Raw genomic sequence first — 20,811 nt, forward strand, 5'->3', positions numbered from 1 at the left:
TTGACCTTCAGCCATGGATCCCCGCTTCTTCCACCATCCCCTACTCAATTAGCATTGAACCTATTGACATTCCAGGTGCAGATATTGGGATCTAGAAAAACAGATCCACTTTACATATTGGTAAACTGAGACCAGGTCACTAGCTTTTCAGCCCGGTGAATAACATGTAGCCTATCCTGAGGCATTGGATATAGTTCACCCAAAGCCTGTTTCCCAGCCCATAAAAGACTGCTAGCCCACCAGTAACTGGGCTCCTACTGGCTGCAGAATTGGAATTTGGGGGGATTTTACAATGTGAAATGCCAGGGAATGTCTAGCCAGAAATTACTAGGAGGTGGCAGGCGTGGTGATGAATGGGGTCAGAAAAGAAGGGTTCCCTCTGGTGCAGTAGTCTGGCAGCCAGCCACTCAAGAACTCTAGCACGATATCCACCTGGGTGTGCAGTCTATGCTTTACTTTTGTTCTTTCAATAAATCCAATGAGAAATTGGTGGCAAAAAACTGGACACTAAAAAAACCAAAAAAGTCAATGACTTACTTAGATATCCTTGTGATTCTTTCTGCATGGCTGTTATGGGGCAGTCTTTATGCGTTAACAACAGCTGTTTCAGCTGTGCCACCTCGTTTTTCAACATGGACACTTCATTCTGGAAAGAGACGGATCCAAGTCATGTTAAGAAGACCAGAGAATATAAACCCAAGGCCCTGTGCACTTTCAACAGTGTAACTGGCAAACTTCCTTTCTGTTATGTCTGAATGACATTAATAACATTTAATGGGATTCACCTGAAAATTTGTAGCTTGCCTTTGATTCGGCCTGCAGGTTTACCAGGGGCTTTCTGAAGAGACTAGGTTTTAACTCAAGAGCTTAATCCTATTCAAAGTTACTTAGGTGGGACCCTCCATTCTACACTGACAGGGTGACTCTAGGCAGGTAACATAACCCAGCTAAGCTCCAGCAACCTTGGATGGGAATGAAAATAGTACAAAGTTCTTTGAGTTGTTGTGAGGATTAAATGAGGTAACAGATGCAAAACACGCAGAACAATGCCTAGCACATACGAAGTGCTCAATAAATTTAGCTCTCATAATAATTCTCTTCACGCTGCCTTTTTTTTTTAAGATTTTTTTTTTGACATGGACCATGTTTTTTTAAAGTCTTTATTGAAATTTGTTACAATACTGCTTCTGTTTTATATTTTGGTTTTTTGGCTGTGAGGCATGTGGGATCTTAGCTCCCCGACCAGGGATCGAACCCACACCCCCTGCACTGGAAGGCAAAGTCTTAACCACTGGGCCACCAAGGAAGTCCCCATGCTATCTTACAGGCTCAGGTTTGACATTGATCATGAATAGAAGGTGAACGTGAGGCACTGGGAGGAACTGTGTGGCAGGATGAGTGGCTTCCAACTGAAATGCCCTCAGAATAAGCCGATTTCCCGAAAGGAGTTCTTCATGGCTCCAGTTCAACAGAGCACATCCTTCTGCCTGATGCCACTTAGGAGGAAGCATGGAAGCGTAAGGAGCAAAAGTTGGTCCTCTACTGGTGGGATCAGGTCAGCCCAAGGAGGCCAAGGGCAATAGAGTTTAGGGCCATGACTGAGTTAATTTGTTAACTAGTTTGGTTAATTTCAGTCTATAAACTTTTTCCCTCCTCAATATCAGGGTGTTGTGGATTTACTTAGATAAGTGCCACAGATCTCCACTTTATGTAGTAATTCACGAAGATAGGTTCATAGTTTGTGCAGTAATGTACTTGGTACCATTGTCTACAAATACAGTTGACCCTTGAACAACACGGGTCTGAACTGTGCGGGTCCACTTCTGTGCAGATATTTTCAATAGACAATAACACTACATGATTAGCAGTTGACTGAATCTGAGGATGCGGAACCACAGATACAGAGGGCTGACTATGGGATTGGAGCATAAGCGGATTACGGGATCTGAGGCCAGTCTTGGAACCAATCCCCGCTGATATTGAGGGACAGCTGTATAAATGTAGAACAGATGGTTCCAAGGTGCTGCCACTTGATAAAAGTAAACTAAATGTAGCACTACCTCAAATAAGCCATTTTACAGTTGTGATAAATAATACCCTCTCTCTGGCCAATGTTCATTTGTGGCTGCCATGCAATTATACTCCACATGGAGGAGACTTTTCAAAAGCATGCACACAGAAAAAGGTGTTTTAACATTTCTGTCATTAAGTTGTATCTACACTTTCAGTATGAACTTGGCTTTTGAGGCATGTATTTATCACCTAGAAAAGTAAGTTTGGGATTCTTAATTAAAATTTTTGGGGGGCTTCCCTGGTGGTGCAGTGGTTGAGAATCTGCCCGCCAATGCAGGGGACACGGGTTCAAGCCCTGGCCTGGGAGGGTCCCACATGCTGCGGAGCTACTGGGCCCGTGAGCCACAGCTACTGAGCCTGCGCGTCTGGAGACTGTGCTCTGCAAAGAAAGGCCACGATAGTGAGAGCCCTGCGCACCGCGATGAAGAGTGGCTCCTGCTTGCCGCACTAGAGAAAGCCCTGGCACAGAAACGAAGACCCGACACAGCCAAAAATAAATAAATTTATAAAAAAGAATTATTATTTAAAAAAAAATTTTTTTTGAAAATTGTATCAAAGAATACCTCCTAATTCCAAATTCATTTGCAAAATACATTATAAGCAATCAAATGATGAGTAGCCTGAATTTAAAAATAATAAAATTCTCATCTACAAGGCTTTTATGCCTATCTGACGAAAGGGGGGAGGGATAAGTTAGGAGACTGGGATTAACATATATGCACTACTATATATAAAATAGATAACTAATAAGGACCTACTGTATAGCACAGGGAACTCTACTCAATATTCTGAAATAACCTATATGGGAAAAGAATCTAATAAAGAATGGGTATGTGTATACGTATAACTGATTCACTTTGCTGTACACCTGAAACTAACACAACATTGTAAATCAACTATACTCCAATAAAATTATTTTTAAATGCCTGAGAAATTAGCACTAATGGTGAATAAATCACTTAACTTCACAGGAAAATTGCTCTTAAATTTGAGAACATTCAGGAAGGTGAATTGCACCTCCCACCTCCAAATGAGTGTGGTTGATAAGGGGCCCTATCAAAGCTGAAAGTGACCCTTGTCAATTCGGGGGTCAGTGGACAAGTGTATTTATAGGACAATTTATTTTAGCCTTAAACACTTTTTTTTTCTCTAACTTTACACCCATTTAAATTCAGATAGCCATCCTTCCTTTTCCCAGCTCCCCCTCTGCTTAAAATAGCCTGTGTAAAAGAAAGTTACTTTTAGACCATTAAATAGAAGGCAGCCCCTGGTTAAAAAAACAAACGGACAAAAACAGAACAGAAAAAGAAAACTAAGATGTTTGAATGTATACATATTTGGCCTCAAAATGAAATGTGATATGATTTGTATTTGGACTACAGAGATAACACTTTTCTGAAATCACAACTGCTAGACACCTGGACCCTAAGGAGAAACTGTCAGTTGCAGATAATGCAGACAGTGGTTCTAAGAAAGTGGAGTCAAACTCCAATCCTTAGTGAATCCAGCCATACTTTTCTTCCGTGATCTAGGAAACAAATGAGGAAAGTATTTAAAATAAAACAGAACAGGATTCTGTTGCTTTCTTGTACTTCTGGAAGAAAAGAAAAATCTCACTTGGCAGCTGCCTTGGAGGGGATGATTTTAGTCTCCATTTCTTCTTCCTCTGCGTCCTCGGCAGTCACACCTTTTCTAGGCAGTCTTCCATCCCCCAGACTCGAAGTGTACATTGCCCCTTCCTTAAAAAAAAACACTTTGAATTCCGTCCTTCGGGTTCCTACAATTGCAAGGAGCTAACTGCCTACAATACTTGGCATATCCCAAACCATTTCAGGATAAACCTTTTGCTTTCATGAGAGACCACAATAAAACAGCACCAATCACCACAACAAACAGTGTATGTGGTGTCCTGGCCTGTAACCAAAGCCCCATAGGAAATAGATGATTTTAGTGGCATTTTTTGTCTATGGACAGCAAAGCACTTTATTAATACACCAATATATTGTAAGTATAGAAACTGAGGACCTGGAAGTTGTGAGGGTCTGTAAAAATGTAGGAACCTGGGGCTTCCCTGGTGGCGCAGTGGTTGAGAGTCCGCCTGCCGATGCAGGGGACACGGGTTCGTGCCCCGGTCCGGGAAGATCCCACATGCCGCGGAGCGGCTGGGCCCGTGAGCCATGGCCGCTGAGCCTGCGCGTCCGGAGCCTGTGCTCCGCAACGGGAGAGGCCACAACAGTGAGAGGCCCGCATACCGCCAAAAAAAAAAAAAAAAAAAAAAAAAATGTAGGAACCTGGAGAGCACTGTAACAACTGACCATCATTTAAAGATATATGTGAATATGGACATATTTCTTAATGTAATATATTAGTAATTATGTTATTTAGCTATGTTACGGTTGGAAAATGAATGCCAATTAATATTCTCCATAGACAAGAACAATCAGCCTCCCTCTTGCTTAGATCATGCACACATAAGTACGATACTGATAAGGACTAAAAAAAAGTCTAATGGCCACAGAAGCAACAGAAATTCATGGGGCAGCTTCCAGCAGAAAAAGGAACTCTCAAATGAGAGTTGAGAATAATCAGGTTTGGCTCCCCAAGTTGCCACACCAACCTAGTGTAAAACAAGGTGGTTGGACTAGTTTTCTAGTTACTTCCTGCAAGATAGTTTTTTATTCTATGAATTGCCTTCTATTGAGAATGCTAATTACCTAATAATCTAATGAAGGTCTCCATCTTGATTTTTTATTCGCTAGTTAATTGCTTTTGGTATTTTCATATGGGCTTATATATCAAGTCTTATATTTCCTAAGGGAGCCAGTCCTAGCACCTCCTGTACCTCCAAATCTTATCAGGGCAGATTCCAAAGCAACATTTACAGTTTCACTTTTGTGCAAAATTTCAAGTCCATGTACATGTCCACATTGTGAGAGTCTACAGAGCCTTCATCAGATTCCATAAGGGAGCATTTGGGTTAAAAACAGTCGAGAATCTCTGCCCTAGAGGAAGCCGAGTGAATCATGTGTGCTGTGCACATGCATAAACATTCCATATTGATAGAAACTGATAGATATCATTCCATATTGTTAGACCGACTGATGTAGGAAATGCACAAATACTAGACTATATTTTAAATAAAAATCCTTTTCAAGATAACATTAATAGAAATCACCTTGAATACATTTTGGTAGAGAAGAACCAGACAGCAAATGTTTCAAAATGCATGAAAGAAATCCAAAGTGGCCTGCAGTTCTAGTAGGGAAATAAAAAACAGGACTTCTGGAGACATTTTCTTATTCTGAATTACCTTGCATTATGAATTAATGCAAATCACCATTTTTTTTTACTCCCTTGTGTAGGTTGTAATAATAACTATAGGTCTTCATATAGAAGCACTTTGCAAAAGCAAAGTATTAATAATAAGTATTGATTCTCTTACTGAAATCAGCTCTTCATTCTTTTCTTTTTTCTAAACTAGTTTGGGTTTGCTACTCCTAAAAGTTTAGCCATTTAAATAGGGACTGTAAGAGTATAGACGTAGTTAGATTAATCTGTTCTTAAACCCATAAAGTTGCCTTGGGATGAAGTAGCACCCCTATATAGACATTCAACACTGTAATAACATACTTTAAACAAGCACTCCAAGAAGTCCCTAATAGCTACATTTTCAGTTTTGGGCTTTGGGGGATGTCATTTTGTTAATATGATAAACTCCAAATGCTTTTTTTTTTTTTTTCCGTACACGGGCCTCTCACTGTTGTGGCCTCTCCCATTGCGGAGCACAGGCTCCGGACGTGCAGGCTCAGCAGCCATGGCTCACGGGCCCAGCCGCTCCGCTGCATGTGGGATCTTCCCGAACCAGGGCACGAACCTGTGTCCCCTGCATCGGCAGGTGGACTCCCAACCACTGCACCACCAGGGAAGTCCCCAAATGCTTTCTGATGCAAGCAGTAGTCCATGCCAAAAAAATAATTATCAAAATGAGCCCTGCCACATAGCCCCTCCCCTATTTTTTTTTTTTTTTTTCTTGTAGATTAACTGAGGCCAGGTTTGGTTCATTCTAAAACAAAGGACTTTCAATTTGCACAGCAACAGTTCCCATCTGGCCTATTCTCTTGCCAAGTCCTAAACCTGAGCTCGTGTGTCTAAAATTTCAGCAGCGACTTAGGCCATGTGTCTTTGCACTGAGAAAGAAAAGCAATTATTTCCGTGGGCGACCAGACGATTTCCGTATCATCTATTGAACACAATCCACTGAGCACCACATTAGCAGTTGATGAATTTAGAGCTGATTTCAGCCACTCTGTCAGTGAAAAGAATGTGGATTCCTTCATAGTTGAAGAACTTTCTAGAATGAAAGATCACAGAGCAGTGGGTTAGGTCAAGAGAAGACTCGCTTGGGTCTTCATCCTACTACTTGCCGGTTGTGTGACTTTCAGGAAGACTCCTCCTGTCCCCCTGAGACTCAGTTTCTCCCAAATAAAATGTCAGGTTGGGTGGTTTCTAATATTTCCCCCAATTCCTATACCTGTGTTGACCTCTTGGGTAGAGATTTGTTGTGAGATGAGGAAATGAAGTCTGGGAGTTTGATTTTGTTTTCTCAGGTCTGATTTTTCCAATCTGAAGCTCTGCAGCCTAACTAGAAGATTTATGCTGGAAAACAACTCAAAAGTGGCAGCTGGCCATCCAGACCTTGGATATTCCTTTTGGCGGGAGTTTGTTTGTGTAGCACCTTCCATTTCTGTTTACTTAAAATCTGGCTCACTGGACCAGCCTCAAGAGAGACAACTTTTTCTTTTGACAAAGGTCCAGTGAGAGGGAAAGGGTCATTCAAAGGTAGCAGAATCTGCATATCCTCTCCAGCATCACATGGCATTATGCAGAGCACTCGGCGTCACAGAAAACATGGAGCCCTTGTGGTTTCTGTCCCTGTGAAGCAAAGCAGTGGTTGGAAAACACCAACAACGTAGTCTTTTCAGAGACCGTCCCTTCCTCAGGCACTGCTTTAACAACCAAAAATACTGGTGCCTGTTGAATGGCCCCAATAGGACTTTTTTTCTGGTTTTCAGGGGCTAGAATTCTAGTGTCTCTTATCCTTACCCATTTTGGTTCTAAAAATGTGAAAATTAATAGATTAGGTTTGGGACTTCCCTGGTAGTCCATTGGTTAAGAATTCGCCTTCCAATGCAGTGGACGCAGGTTCGAGCCCTGGTTGGGGAACTAAGATCCCACATGCTGCAGGACAACTAAGCCCGGGCCACAACTACTGAGCCCGAGTGCCACAACTAGAGAGAAGCCTGCGAGCTGCAACAAAAGATCCCATGTGCCACAACTAAGACCCGACGCAGCCAAAAATAAATAAATAAATAAATTAATTAATTAAATTAAATAAAAAGTCTCTCTTCTGGCAATAAGCATGTTTTAAAAAATACTCTTTTAAAAAAGTAGATTAGGTTCTCATAAAGGGTATACCTTATATGTTAAGTACCTTATATGTTAAGTGAAAGCTATAACATATACGCATATGTCAAGTCATGAACACATCTGACGTCAAAGTAAACCAGTATCCTCACTTTTCCTGGCTCTCTGCTATGACCCCCTCCATGTCTTCAGGCTCTAGAATGATGGTCAATACACTGTGGTCATTCTGCAAGGACTCATTTTAGTTAAAACTGATTTAAAAACTTGTCTGCATCTGATTACATGTCAGCTGACTACTCAAGGCTCCTTCATCTAGGTCAGTGGGTCTCACTCAGGGGTAATTTTGCCCCCCACGGGGGACATTTGGTATTGTCTGAACATTTTTCAGTTGTCACAACTTGGAGGTGGGGTAGAGGGTGCTACTGATACCTAGAGGGTAGAGGTCAGGGATACTGCTAAGTATCTACACTGCACAGGAGACAACAAAGAATTACTGAGCGCTAAGGTAAGAGTGCTGAGATTGAGAAAACCTGCACCTGTTCATGGTCCTCTTGCAGATCTCAGAACTGGTAGCAAATTCCAGGGGTTCTCACATTTCAGTCATTACAAAACCACTGCTGTGATATTTGCTAGATCACATACACCAGAACTTTTGTTTACTTAACATGTTTGTACAAATTAACTCATTTTTTAATGATTTAGCCTGGTCCTTACCAAAAATATCTGAAACTGAAGGTCTGATGTTCTAATTACATTTTTCAATACACATAAATATTAAAATATGATTATTATTAATATTAAAAATGCGTACCCATATCCACCTAAAAGCTTCTCACATACTACTATGCCTGCCAGATTCTAGAATTATAGACTTTCAAGTTAGCGTGGTTTTGGCGGTGTTTGAGTCCAGCCAAACTCTGCGGCTTGATTCCCTTAAATCACATCTTTGCCAAGTGGTCAGGCAGCTAGTTCTTAGACACTCCAGAGATGGGGAGCTCATTCATTTATTCAACAGATACTGAGTACAGACACTCAGGAACTCTCCATGCTAGACCCGACATTAGGAAAGGGGGTAAGTGGTCTGGGGAGAGGGTAACAAAACAGAGTCTCCAACTTCACACAAGCTTGCTACAAGCTAGTGGGAGGATTTATTATCTTACTTCCCCCATATCTGCTATATACGTTTCTTTCGCATGTCTATCATTAAAAGAATGATAAACTTGTGGGGGGAGAGTGAACATCCATAAATGATGAGAGTCAGTCCCTGTAAAACCCAAACAGTGGGTCCATGTATAACCCAAACTTTCTTTGTATAATTTAAATTTGTACACTGGACGCCCTAAGACCATTTCCACTTAATGGAATTAAATATGCAAAGGGGGGTTTGGCACCCTAATTACTGTTTTCTGAGGATGCCCAGAGGATGGGGGTGAAGGTGACCTATGAACTACTGAGGAGCAGATTCTCCCTATTTTAGGCATTCTTTCCCCTCTTCCCTCCACTCTTTAGCCATTATCTCTGCTCTTGAAAGCACTGTATAATCCAGCACTATAATCCACCATTTTTACTTCTATCCCAGGACTGCTTGTCACTTACATAATACTTGCCTTTTCTTCTGCTGGTGAACAGTGCACTCCTTTTTGTGTCAGAACAAATGCCCTGAACTGCATCATGTGTATGGCATGAAGTCCGCTGGAGAAGCTCCAGGTGCTGGAGGTTCTCGAAAACTCCTAGAAGTGGCCTTGCTGTAAAATGTCCCCCCACTGAGCCACCCATGGAAAGCAAAAATCATGCAATATTCAAAGCTTGTCAAGTTTAAAAAGGAGATGGAAACACACCTTTTCTTATGGAACAAAATAATAAACACAAACCTCCCTTTTCTCCATTAAACAAAAATATAGATAATCTAGCGTAAACTGAAGGAACCCCCTCGCCCAGTGGACATAAAGAGCAGCCTTTCGGTTGAAGATTTATTATGTACAAAAGGCTCTGTAGACGTTAGTTCATTTATTCCTCCCAACAACTTTATGAGGTTATTATTCCCATTTTATAGATGAGGAAACTGAGAGCCAGCGAGGTTAAACCCAGCAAGTAGGTACGGAACAAGAGGTTGAACCTCTGTCTGACCAAGCTTCTGCTCCCAGCCCTATAACTTAATTGGGCAGGATTTCCCTCCTCAGAGCAGACTGATGTAAAACTGAATGGTTGTTTTGTTTTGTAGAGTGTCTCGGAACTAATAAACCTTGAGGAATAAGGCTGCAGTTGCTCTATGGGCTAAGGGGTGGTGTTAGCGCTTAGGTCAACAAGTGCCTGCCGGGGCAGGAAATGCCAATGTTACACAGGACCTTTGAGTCCTGGGGAGAGAGACAGTGGCCTGCACCTGAAGTTGCATGTTTGTCTGGGTGAGCTCTTCTGCTTTCTTTTCCAGTGACATCACCCAGACCTTCCTCTTCTGTCTGCAGCGGGTGGCGGCTGCCCGGTTCCGTTCCAGAAATTTCCGCCGCCTCTCGTCAGGATCCTCATCCACCACCCTTCGCCGGCGGCCCCCTGTGGGCTGAGGCGGCTGTATTGTCTGGGTGGGCTGCATCTGTTGTGTCGCTGGTGAAACCTGCTGGGAAAGAGAGGGAGGGGGTCATGGGGAGAGAGGAGGAAGGGCTGGGTAAGGTGTTGAAATGCAAAACACAGGGAGTCGCTTGCTTCAGTTAGCACATTACACTTGTTTTCTAAGAATGAAGTCAACAATGAAATCACGCTCATGAAGAGGAAAAGCATCACCCCACCATCTTCTATGATATTTTGGCAAGATACAGGGATGGTCTGCGAAAAGAGAGTCAAGTAGGTTTTTTTCCCCCTGACTGGCATTTGGCTGAATCATGAGAGAAGAAACACTTTTTGTCTCCTCAGATGTTAAAAATGTTTTATTTAAGGCGCCTTGTAAAATCTGAAAGTGCCAAAATGTATGGCAACGGGTGAAAACAGAGGTCAGGGTGACTGTCACCCTACTGATGAGTGTTCTGTCATCTGCAGAAAACTCCCTCTGGGCACGTTGTGAATGCCTTTCATACGAATGGTGTCAAAAACCACGTTCCTAGAACACACCTCTGGGACAGCACTGCCAGTGTGACTCCTATCCAAAGAACCCCGTGAAGCCTGGAAAGCAGCTGAAATCCTTTTGTCGCAATTTCACAGTTCTTACTGCAAATGCCTAGCTGGACCTGCAAACTCCAAACGGGCCTGTCTCCTCCTCAGAGCTTGACCAAGGCTGAGGGAGTTACAGGAGATGGTGAGTGGGTGAATTTCTAGGTGATTGGGAAGTGGGGCCTTGAAAGTCCATCCTGATGCAGCAGTCAGCCCTGTTAATGCACCGTGTCTGTTGACAGGGAGGGGTGGTTGTATATACTTGCATTATAAGGAAATCCTAGGAGTGGCAAAGCACTTTATTAAAAAGTTTTACGGGCTTCCCTGGTGGCGCAGTGGAGTGGTTGAGAGTCCGCCTGCCGATGCAGGGGACACGGGTTCGTGCCCCGGTCCGGGAAGATCCCACGTGCCGCGGAACGGCTGGGCCCGTGAGCCATGGCCGCTGAGCCTGCGCGTCCGGAGCCTGTGCTCCGCAACGGGAGAGGCCACAGCAGTGAGAGGCCCGCGTACCGCAAAAAAAAAAAAAAAAAAAAAAAAGTTTTACTATGCTTATAGATTCCTTGTAAGGTCTGCATGGGGCTCAACAACATCTAAGGTTTTAGGGACTCCCACACATACAGCTTTATTTCCCTTCATACAGCAGACACTCAGCACCTAGTGAAATTTCCATGACTGACTGTTTATGAGTCTGGACACCTAATGCTTCCCTAATGCACTTCACTCCTTCCCTTTTCTTCATTCTCAATAAAGGGTGTTGTTGTTGTTTTTTTTCCTCCCTCTCATTGCTCAGTCACTCAGGCTTATGGCTATAATACCTATAAAGTTGTTTTACAAGAGGCATTTAACCTGCAGAAATAACAGGCAAAAAGTTTAAAAAATGAAACCTAGCCACCTTTTCTACCACATTCCAACCCTATGATTGAAATCAATCAGAACGACTGTAATTGCACTAATAATGGCTCCTGGTTGACATCAGCTGACTGATGATGATATATTTTAATCCTAAACTCTATCAAATCCTACATGACTAACTGAAAAAGAATCAGGCTCAGGACAGAGGTTAGATTGCATCTCAGTAATTTTGTTTAAAGCAAAGACATTTTCTAAAACTGTTTATTGGCAATTCCTTTCCTCCGAATCACAGAGGAATAACAAAATAAATTGTCTAAGATCTTACTCACCAGAGCGGCTGATGAAGATGTATTCCTTGTTATTGGCAAATGTTTAGCACTAGTCATGTCAGATGCAGTAACTTCTGAGCTAACCACCGCAAAGCAAAGCACTAGGAAAGAAGGTGCTAACCTGGCTATTTTTGCATTCTGTCAGGGTGGGGTGGGAGGGATAAATTGGGAGTATGGGATTAACAGGCAAAAAATGAATGAAATAAATTCATTCATTTTTTGGTATGAATTAGTGATCTCTCACTGCCAGCCCCAGACAAGACTCTCAAGTAGGCAAAACTGGGTTTTAATCTCCACTGCAGGGACCTCTCTTTCAATACTGTATTCTACCACGCTAACGTTAACAAACCTTTATCCCCTGATGCTTCTCCTCTGCCTTTACCCAAAGGGGTAAGTTACATGGTGGTTTCAGGTACAGTCCAGGTTCAGGGTCAAGGTGTGGTTTGGTTATGAGAAATTCCTGGTGGCCAAGGAGTGATACCAGGACTCTGAAGTCACATCCTTATATGCAAAAGAATCGCAAGAAGCCAGGAGAAATTGAAAATGCAACCCTAAGACCAGAATTTGTGTCTCTGATAATTACTGTTACCTATCATTATCTTTTAAAAATAGCATTCTGTCGGGGTGGGGTGGGAGGGATAAACTGGGAGTATGGGATTAACAGAGGCACACTACCATACATAAAATAGATAAACAAGAAGGATTTACTGTATAGCGCAGGGAACTATATTCATAGTTCTTGTAATAAACTATCATGGAAAAGAATAAAAAAGAATATAGATAGATACATATATATGCATAACCAAATCTCTTTGCTGTACACCTGAAACTAACACAATATTATAAACCAACTATACTTCAATAAAAGAAATAGAATGGCATTATGTTGACACAGATGCTCTGAAAATTTTGATCAAAAATAATTAACTGTAATTTCAAAATGACAGAGTTTATTCCAAGTCATCTTAGAATCTCAGGGTTGGATGACCTTAATAAACTTCTACTTCTATTGTTCTGACAATCATACAATTAGGCCACATGACAAGAATCTCAATATCAACCAAGTTAATACAGTTAACAGTGGCATTTTGAATATGGTCTAAATGATCTTGTTCAAATTTCAAGAAGACCAACCTGGACTCTTTCTTTTTAGTAGCACAGGATAAAAAAGCAACTTTGTACGGCCAATTATAAAGGCAATTAACTGATTGCATATACAATTAGCCACTTACTGACTCGAGATGGAGGGCAACTGCCTAATTCGTAATTAGCTAATGAATGGCTTTTATATTTAACGAACTGTTCAGCTTGTCTGTGAAGTAACTCGCTCACAAATGCAACCGAAACTTGATGCTATCCAGTTTTTAAAAAAATAAGTATACATGTGAATCTATCTGCCTATCTTTGACCTTGTATTATAGTTTTCTTTTTCCCTTCTAAATATATATCCTACTACGGCACATGACTAAAAAGGTGCTTTGGATAGCATTTTATTGCTAAACTACTTGCTAAGCTTCTATCACATTATTCGGTTTGGAATTAATCATGGCTATCATGTATTGAAAACTGTGCCAAGAGCTGAACATTCTCTTATTTAATACTCCTAAGGGTCTATGAGCTTGGTCTATTGTCACTCCATTTTACAGATGGGAAAACTGAGTCTTAGGTTCATCTACTGACCACAGTCATACAACAAGTAAGGTGGGAAAAGAATGAAAGTTTTCTCACTCCAAAGCCTACACTCTTATTTGCTATATAGAATACCTCTAACAACTTTGCAAAAGTAAGCTTAGCTAATAAATAAGCTTATCTACTGAATGGAGAGTTGCTTATGGATAACACATTTTGTGGATGGCTGTCCAGGTTTGGTGTGTGTTTGAGGGGGTGGTGCAAGGTCTCTAAAAGCTGCCTGGTGAGAGGTACAGAGGCAGACAATGGAGGAGACCGTGAATAAGTGTGATCCCAAGCTTCTGACACCATCCTGACCCAGCTGGTTGGAACCTGGCAGTTTGAATGGGTGGAGGGAACTGACAAAGGTCATCCCACTTGAAGGCCCAAAATGTCTAGGACTAGCCATGCTCCTAGACATGGCCTTTATCCACTTACTAAAACTCGCTTGGGTACATGGACCCGCCTCTCTTCTTGGGCTGGGTGTCGTAACGTCTGCCAGATCCCCCGACCCTCTTCCAGTTGTGTCTAAATGCTGGCTTTCTTTCTAGCCACTCCTGGTGACTTTCCACCACTGGGATTTGGCCTTCCTCTTGAACTGATCATCTACAGAGCTTGGCTCTCTGCCTGCTCCCTCCAACACATTTCTCATTGGGTGGGATGAGTCACCTTTCTTTACCATTTACACAGCACCTTACACCCTAACATCCATTACCGGGCCTCTCTGTCTGCCTGAAATTGTTACTCTTTATATTTTTAATATTTACTGTTATTCAGAAGATTGCCCACTGTATTTAACTTCCATTTTACAGGTGACAAAATTGAGTCTCTATGATATTATAAAGTACTGCAGCTAGAACCATGGTTAGAATTAACTTATTTTTCTCATCCTTTATTCACATCTTTCTTTAAAGCTTAAATTCTTAATCCTCCATTGGTGTTACTTTTTTAGGGTTAACTTTATAACACACTGCAAAAATAGATTTTGGAGAACTTGAAGCTTATGTTTGCCCCTAGAAACTAAACCTGATATACCTTATTAGTTAGAGAAACTGTGATCTGGTAGGGTCTTATGGGTAACCATTACCTCTTAGGAAATGAACAGAGCCCCCCAGAGTGTCAGACAGAACACCTGGGCTTGTCAAACAAGGTTGCTGCCAATGAGCCCCACGTTTGAGCTTGTACTGTTAACAAGAAGGGAGAAAGAGATGATGAAAAAGGTCTACCTGTGCTTGGTTGCCGGAGTGCAGGGGTGGGTGTGGCGAGGTCTGGTGATGTGCCGGGTGTGCATGAAGGTGGGAGTGGGAGTGATGATGTGGGTGGTTCTGCTGGTGATGGGGCTGAGGATGAGGATGGTGTGCTGGGTGCTGGTGCTGGTGCGGGTAGGGGTGATGGGCTGGCAGTGTCTGGTGCTGATGTGGGTGTGAGTGCATGTGATGGTGTGGCGTCTGGTCCTGACGGGACCCCATCATTTCCATCATGTGTCCCATGGTGTTCATATTCCCATTTGACATGGCAGCAGGGTGGTGAGTCAACGCAGCCTTCAACCTCTGAAACAGAACAAAACAACAGGGGACAACTGAGGTCAGTCGTGTACACAATAGGAATTGTAAATCAAAATGACTCATATTTTCGATTTTATAATATTTTATGGTACTATTGTTAATTTTTTTTTACTGGTAGCAGTATGACTTTTATATTAATTTCAAATTTTCATATATATTATGGTAGGTAGAAGTATCAATGTCAGCCATGAATGCTAATTAATTCAACTGTCACGGGAAATGAGCAGGATACCCTAGATATTCTGCTAAAAGGTATTTCCTACTATCCAGTTGTTAATCATATCCTACTGACAGCCAAATGCAAGTATAAACCAAATGTAACCATTCAATGTGATAATGCCACTAAACAATGGGCCCATCTGATATGGCACTGTGTTTTATGATGAGTCATAAGAATAAAAGATTTTTGCCTCTCAAAAGATTTCTCAGACCCAAAGAGGAAATAACTTCAAATTTTGGAATACAGGAACAGAACTAATGTTAAGTCTTCAAATTAGATTAGAAATCCATAACTTTTTGAGTCAATATGTAGATCTTTCCATTTGTTACTATGATACTTCTCACAGTCCCTTTAATAATCTAATTTTCTCACATAATAACATTCTTCTGACTTTGGGAAGGAAATGAGGAAAGTAGAAGAATATGGACCACTGCACTCCTACAATGTCTTTGATGACTACATCACAGGCCAGGTACGTCCAACACAAAAGCATCATCCATCGATAAGCAAACAGACATGCACACAAATATCTTCTCCCTGAATCTGATCTCTAAGCAGGACTCAGCAAGCTTTTCTATAAAAAGTCAGATAGTAAATATTTTCCTCATTGCATGCCTTAAGTTCTCTCACAACTATTCAACTCAGCCCTTTTAGCACAAAACCAGCTGTATACAGTATGTAAACAAATGACTATGCTGTTTTCCAACACAACTTTACTTAGGGACAGGATATCTGAATTTCATTATAACTTTCACATGACACGAAATGCTATTCTACTTTTGATACTTTTCCATCATTTTAAAATGTAAAAGCCGTTTTTAGCTCCTGTGCTGTGCAAAATTAGGCAGTGGGCCAGATTTAAAGAATCAGTTGGCGGGGAGGACCTTCAAGATGGTGGAGGAGTAAAACGTGGAGATCACCTTCCTCCCCACAAATACATCAAAAATACATCTACGTGTGGAACAGCTCCTACAGAACACCTACTGAACGCTGGCAGAAGACCTCAGACCTCCCAAAAGAACAGACGCCAGAGGGTGACCTACACGCAGAGGCGGGGCCAAATCCAAAGCTGAACCCCAGGAGCTGTGCGAACAAAGAAGAGAAAGCGAAATCTCTCTCCCAGCAGCCTCAGGAACAGCGGATTAAATCTCCACAATCACTTGATGTACCCTGCATCTGTGGAATACCTGAATAGACAACGAATCATCCCAAAACTGAGGCAGTGGACTTTGGGAGCAACTGTAGACTTGGGATTTGCTTTCTGCATCTAATTTGTTTCTAGCTTTATGTTTATCTTAGTTTAGTATTTAGAACTTGTTATCACGGTAGATTTGTTTGTTGATTTGGTTGTTCTCTTCCTTTATATATATATATATATATATTTTTTTTTTCCCCTTTTTCTCTTTTTGTGAGTGTGTATCTGTATGCTTCTTTGTGTGATTTTGTCTGTATAGCTTTGCTTTCACCATTTGTCCTAGGGCTCTGTCTGTCCATTTTTTTTTTAGTATAGTTTTTAGCACTTGTTATCATTGGTGGATTTGTTTATTGGTTTTGTTGCTCTCTTCTTTTTTTTTAAATTTTTTATTTTTTAATTTTAATAATTTATTTTTTATTTTAATAACTTTATTTTATTTTTCTTTCTTTCTTTTTTTTTTTTCTTTTCTCCCTTTTCTTCTGAGCTGTGTGGCTGACAGGTCTTGGTGCTCTGGCCAGATGTCAGGCCTGAGCCTCTGAGGTGGGAGAGCTGAGTACAGGACATTGGTCCACCAGAGACCTCCCAGCCCCTCATAATATCAATCGACGAGAGCTCTCCCAGAGATCTGTCTCAATGCTAAGACCCAGCTCCACTCAATGACCAACAAGCTCCAGTGCTGGACACCCCATGCCAAACAACTAGCAAGACAGGCACACAACCCCACCCATTAGCAGAGAGGCTGCCTAAAATCATAATAAGTTCACAGACAGCCCAAAACACACCACCAGACATGGTCCTGCCCACCAGAAAGACAAGATCCCGCCTCATCCACCAGAACACAGGCACCAGTCCCCTCCAACAGGAAGCCTACACAACACACTGAACCAACTGTACTCACTAGGGGCAGACACAACAAACAACAGGAACTACGAACTTACAGCCTGTGAAAAGCAGACCCCAAACACAGTAAGTTAAGCAAAATGAGAAGATAGAGAAATACACAGAAGATGAAGGAGCAAGGTAAAAACCCAGCAGAACAAACAAGTGAAGAGGAAATAAGCAGTCTACCTGAAAAAGAATTCAGAGTAACAAGAGTAAAGATGATCCAAAATCTTGGAAATAGAATGGAGAAAATACAAGAAACGTTTAACAAGGACCTAGAAGAACTAAAGAGCAAACAAACAATGATGAGCAACACAATAAATGAAATTTAAAAACTTCTAGAAGGAATCAATAGCAGAATAACTGAGGCAGAAGAATGGATAAGTGACCTGGAAGATAAAATAGTGGAAATAACTGCCTCAGAGCAGAATAAAGAAAAAAGAATGAAAAGAATTGAGGACAGTCTCAGAGACCTCTGGGACAAAATTAAATGCACCAACATTTATATTATAGGGGTCCCAGAAGAAGAAGAGAAAAAGAAAGGGACTGAGAAAATATTTGAAGAGATTATAGTTGAAAACTTCTCTAATATGGGAAAGGAAATAGTCAATCAAGTCCAGGAAGTGCAGAGAGTCCCATACAGGATAAATCCAAGGAAAAACATGCCAAGACACATATTAATCAAACTATCAAAAATTAAATACAAAGAAAAAATATTAAAAGCAGCAAGGGAAAAGCAACAAATAACATACAAGGGAATCCCCATAAGGTTAACAGCTTATTAACTGTTATTTTTCAGCAGAAACTCTGCAAGCCAGAAGGGAGTGGCAGGACATATTTAAAGGGATGAAAGGGAAAAACCTACAACCAAGATTACTCTACCCAGCAAGAATCTCATTCAGATTCGATGGAGAAATTAAAACCTTTACAGACAAGCAAAAGCTAACAGAATGCAGCCCACCAAACCAGCTCTACAACAAATGTTAAAGGAACTTCTCTAGGCAGAAAACAAAAGAGAAGGAAAAGACCTACAATAACAAACCCAAAACAATTAAGAAAATGGTAATAGGAACATACATATCAATAATTACCTTAAATGTAAATGGATTAAATGCTCCAACCAAAAGACATAGACTGGCTGAATGGATACAAAAACAAGACCCATATATATGCTGTCTACAAGAGACCCACTTCAGACCTAGGGATACATACAGACTGAAAGTGAGGGGATGGAAGAAGATATTCCATGCAAATGGAAATCAAAAGAAAGCTGGAGTAGCAATTCTCATATAAGACAAAATAGACTTTAAAATAAAGACTATTACAAGAGACAAAGAAGGACACTGCATAATGATCAAGGGATCAATCCAAGAAGATATAACAATTGTAAATATTTATGCACACAACATTGGAGCACCTCAATACAGAAGGCAAATGCTAGCAGCCATAAAAGGGGAAATCGACAGTAACACAATAATAGTGGGGGACTTTAACACCCTACTTTCACCAATGGACAGATCAACCAAAATGAAAATAAATAAGGAAACACAAGGTTTAAATGATACATTAAACAAGATGGACTTAATTGATATTTATAGGACATTCCATCCAAAAACAACAGAATACACTTTCTTCTCAAGTGCTCATGGAACATTCTCCACAATAGATCATATCTTGGGTCACAAATCAAGCCTTGGTAAATTTAAGAAAATTGAAATCGTATCAAGTATCTTTTCCAACCACAATGCTATAAGACTAGATATCAATTACAGGAAAAAATCTGTAAAAAATACAAACACATGGAGGCGAAACAATACACTACTAAATAACTAAGAGATCACTGAAGAAATCAAAGAGGAAATTTAAAAATACCAAAAAAAGAAAAAAGGATAATGAAAATATGACAACCCAAAACCTATGGGATGCAGCAAAAGCAGTTCTAAGAGGAAAGTTTATACCAATACAATCCTACCTCAAGAAACAAGAAATATCTCAAACAAACAACCTAAACTTACACCTAAAGCAATTAGAGAAAGAAGAACAGAAAACCCCCAAACTTAGCAGAAGGAAAGAAATCATAAAGATCAGATCAGAAATAAATGAAAAAGAAATGAGGGAAAATGATAGCAAAAATCAATGAAACTAAAAGCTGGTTCTTTGAGAAGATAAACAAAATAGATAAACCATTAGCCAGACTCATCAAGAAAAAAGGGAAAAGACTCAAATCAATAGAATTAGAAATGAAAAAGGAGAAGTAAAAAGTGACCCTACAGAAATACAAAGATTCATGAGAGATTACTACAAGCAACTATATGCCAATGAAATGGACAACCTGGAAGAAATGGACAAATTCTTAGAAAAGCACAACCTTCCGAGACTGAACCAGGAAGAAATAGAAAATATAAACAGACCAATCACAAGCACTGAAATTGAAACTGTGATTAAAAATCTTCCAACAAACAAAAGCCCAGGACCAGATGGCTTCACAGGTGAATTCTATCAGACATTTAGAGCGGAGCTAACACCTATCCTTCTCAAACTCTTCCAAAATATAGCAGAAGCAGGAACACTCCAATACTCATTCTATGAGGCCACCATCACCCTGATACCAAAACCAGACAAAGATGTCACAAAGAAAGAAAACTACACGCCAATATCACTGATGAATATAGATGCAAAAATCCTCAACAAAACACTAGCAAACAGAATCCAGCAGCACATTAAAAGGATCATACACCACGATCAAGTGGGGTTTATACCAGGAATGCAAGGATTCTTCAATATACGCAAATCAATCAATGTGATATACCATATTAACAAATTGAAGGAGAAAAAACATATGATCATCTCAACAGATGTAGAAAAAGCTTTCGAAAAAATTCAACACCCATTTATGATAGAAACTCTCCAGAAAGTAGGCATAGAGGGAACTTACCTCAACATAATAAAGGCCATATATGACAAACCCACAGCCAACATCGTTCTCAATGGTGAAAAACTGAAATCATTTCCACTAAGATCAGGAACAGGACAAGGTTGCCCATTCTCACCACTATTATTCAACATAGTTTTGGAACTTTTAGCCATAGCAATCAGAGAAGAAAAAGGAATCCAAATTGGAAAAGAAGTAAAACTGTCACTGTTTGCAGATGACATGATACTATACCTAGAGAATCCTAAAGATGCCACCAGAAAACTACTAGAGCTAATCAATGAATTTGGTAATGTAGCAGGATACAAAATTAATGCACAGAAATCTCTTGCATTCCTATACACTAATGATGAAAAAGATGAAAGAGAAATTAAGGAAACACTCCCATTTACCACTGTAATAAAAAAAAAAAATTACCTAGGAATAAGCCTACCTAAGGAGACAAAAGACCTGTATGCAGAAAACTATGAGACATGATAAAAGAAATTAAAGAGATAAAAACAGATGGAGAGATATACCATGTTCTTGGATTA

At 40.6% G+C, this 20,811-nt stretch overlaps 2 protein-coding genes across 25 annotated transcripts in view; one reads left to right on the forward strand and one right to left on the reverse strand.

Annotated features, from left to right (window-relative positions):
* The window catches only part of TRIL (TLR4 interactor with leucine rich repeats), a 122,360-nt gene extending 111,339 nt beyond the window's left edge, over positions 1-11,021 (forward strand). For 4 of the 5 annotated variants that reach the window (XM_067042413.1, XM_067042412.1, XM_059074768.2 and 1 more), the window contains one exon: positions 9,926-11,021. The gene's annotated coding sequence lies outside the window, so the exon portion shown is untranslated. Of the gene's footprint in view, positions 1-2,323; positions 2,444-9,925 lie in introns of those variants that run through there. The other variant, XM_067042414.1, reaches the window with a different exon arrangement.
* Positions 1-20,811, reverse strand: part of CREB5 (cAMP responsive element binding protein 5) — a 416,039-nt gene that overhangs the window by 6,526 nt on the left and 388,702 nt on the right. For 11 of the 20 annotated variants that reach the window (XM_067042419.1, XM_067042426.1, XM_067042431.1 and 8 more), the window contains 3 exons: positions 14,711-15,034; positions 9,878-10,105; positions 538-646 (listed from right to left, as the gene is read on the reverse strand). In XM_067042419.1, the coding sequence (XP_066898520.1) occupies positions 538-646; positions 9,878-10,105; positions 14,711-15,034 (661 nt within the window). Of the gene's footprint in view, positions 1-537; positions 647-9,877; positions 10,109-14,710; positions 15,035-20,811 lie in introns of all 20 variants that reach the window. The other 9 variants (XM_067042425.1, XM_059074774.2, XM_059074770.2 and 6 more) reach the window with 2 other exon arrangements.

Source organism: Kogia breviceps, chromosome 9, assembly GCF_026419965.1.
Source record: "Kogia breviceps isolate mKogBre1 chromosome 9, mKogBre1 haplotype 1, whole genome shotgun sequence".
Classification (NCBI taxonomy): Eukaryota; Metazoa; Chordata; class Mammalia; order Artiodactyla; family Physeteridae; genus Kogia; species Kogia breviceps.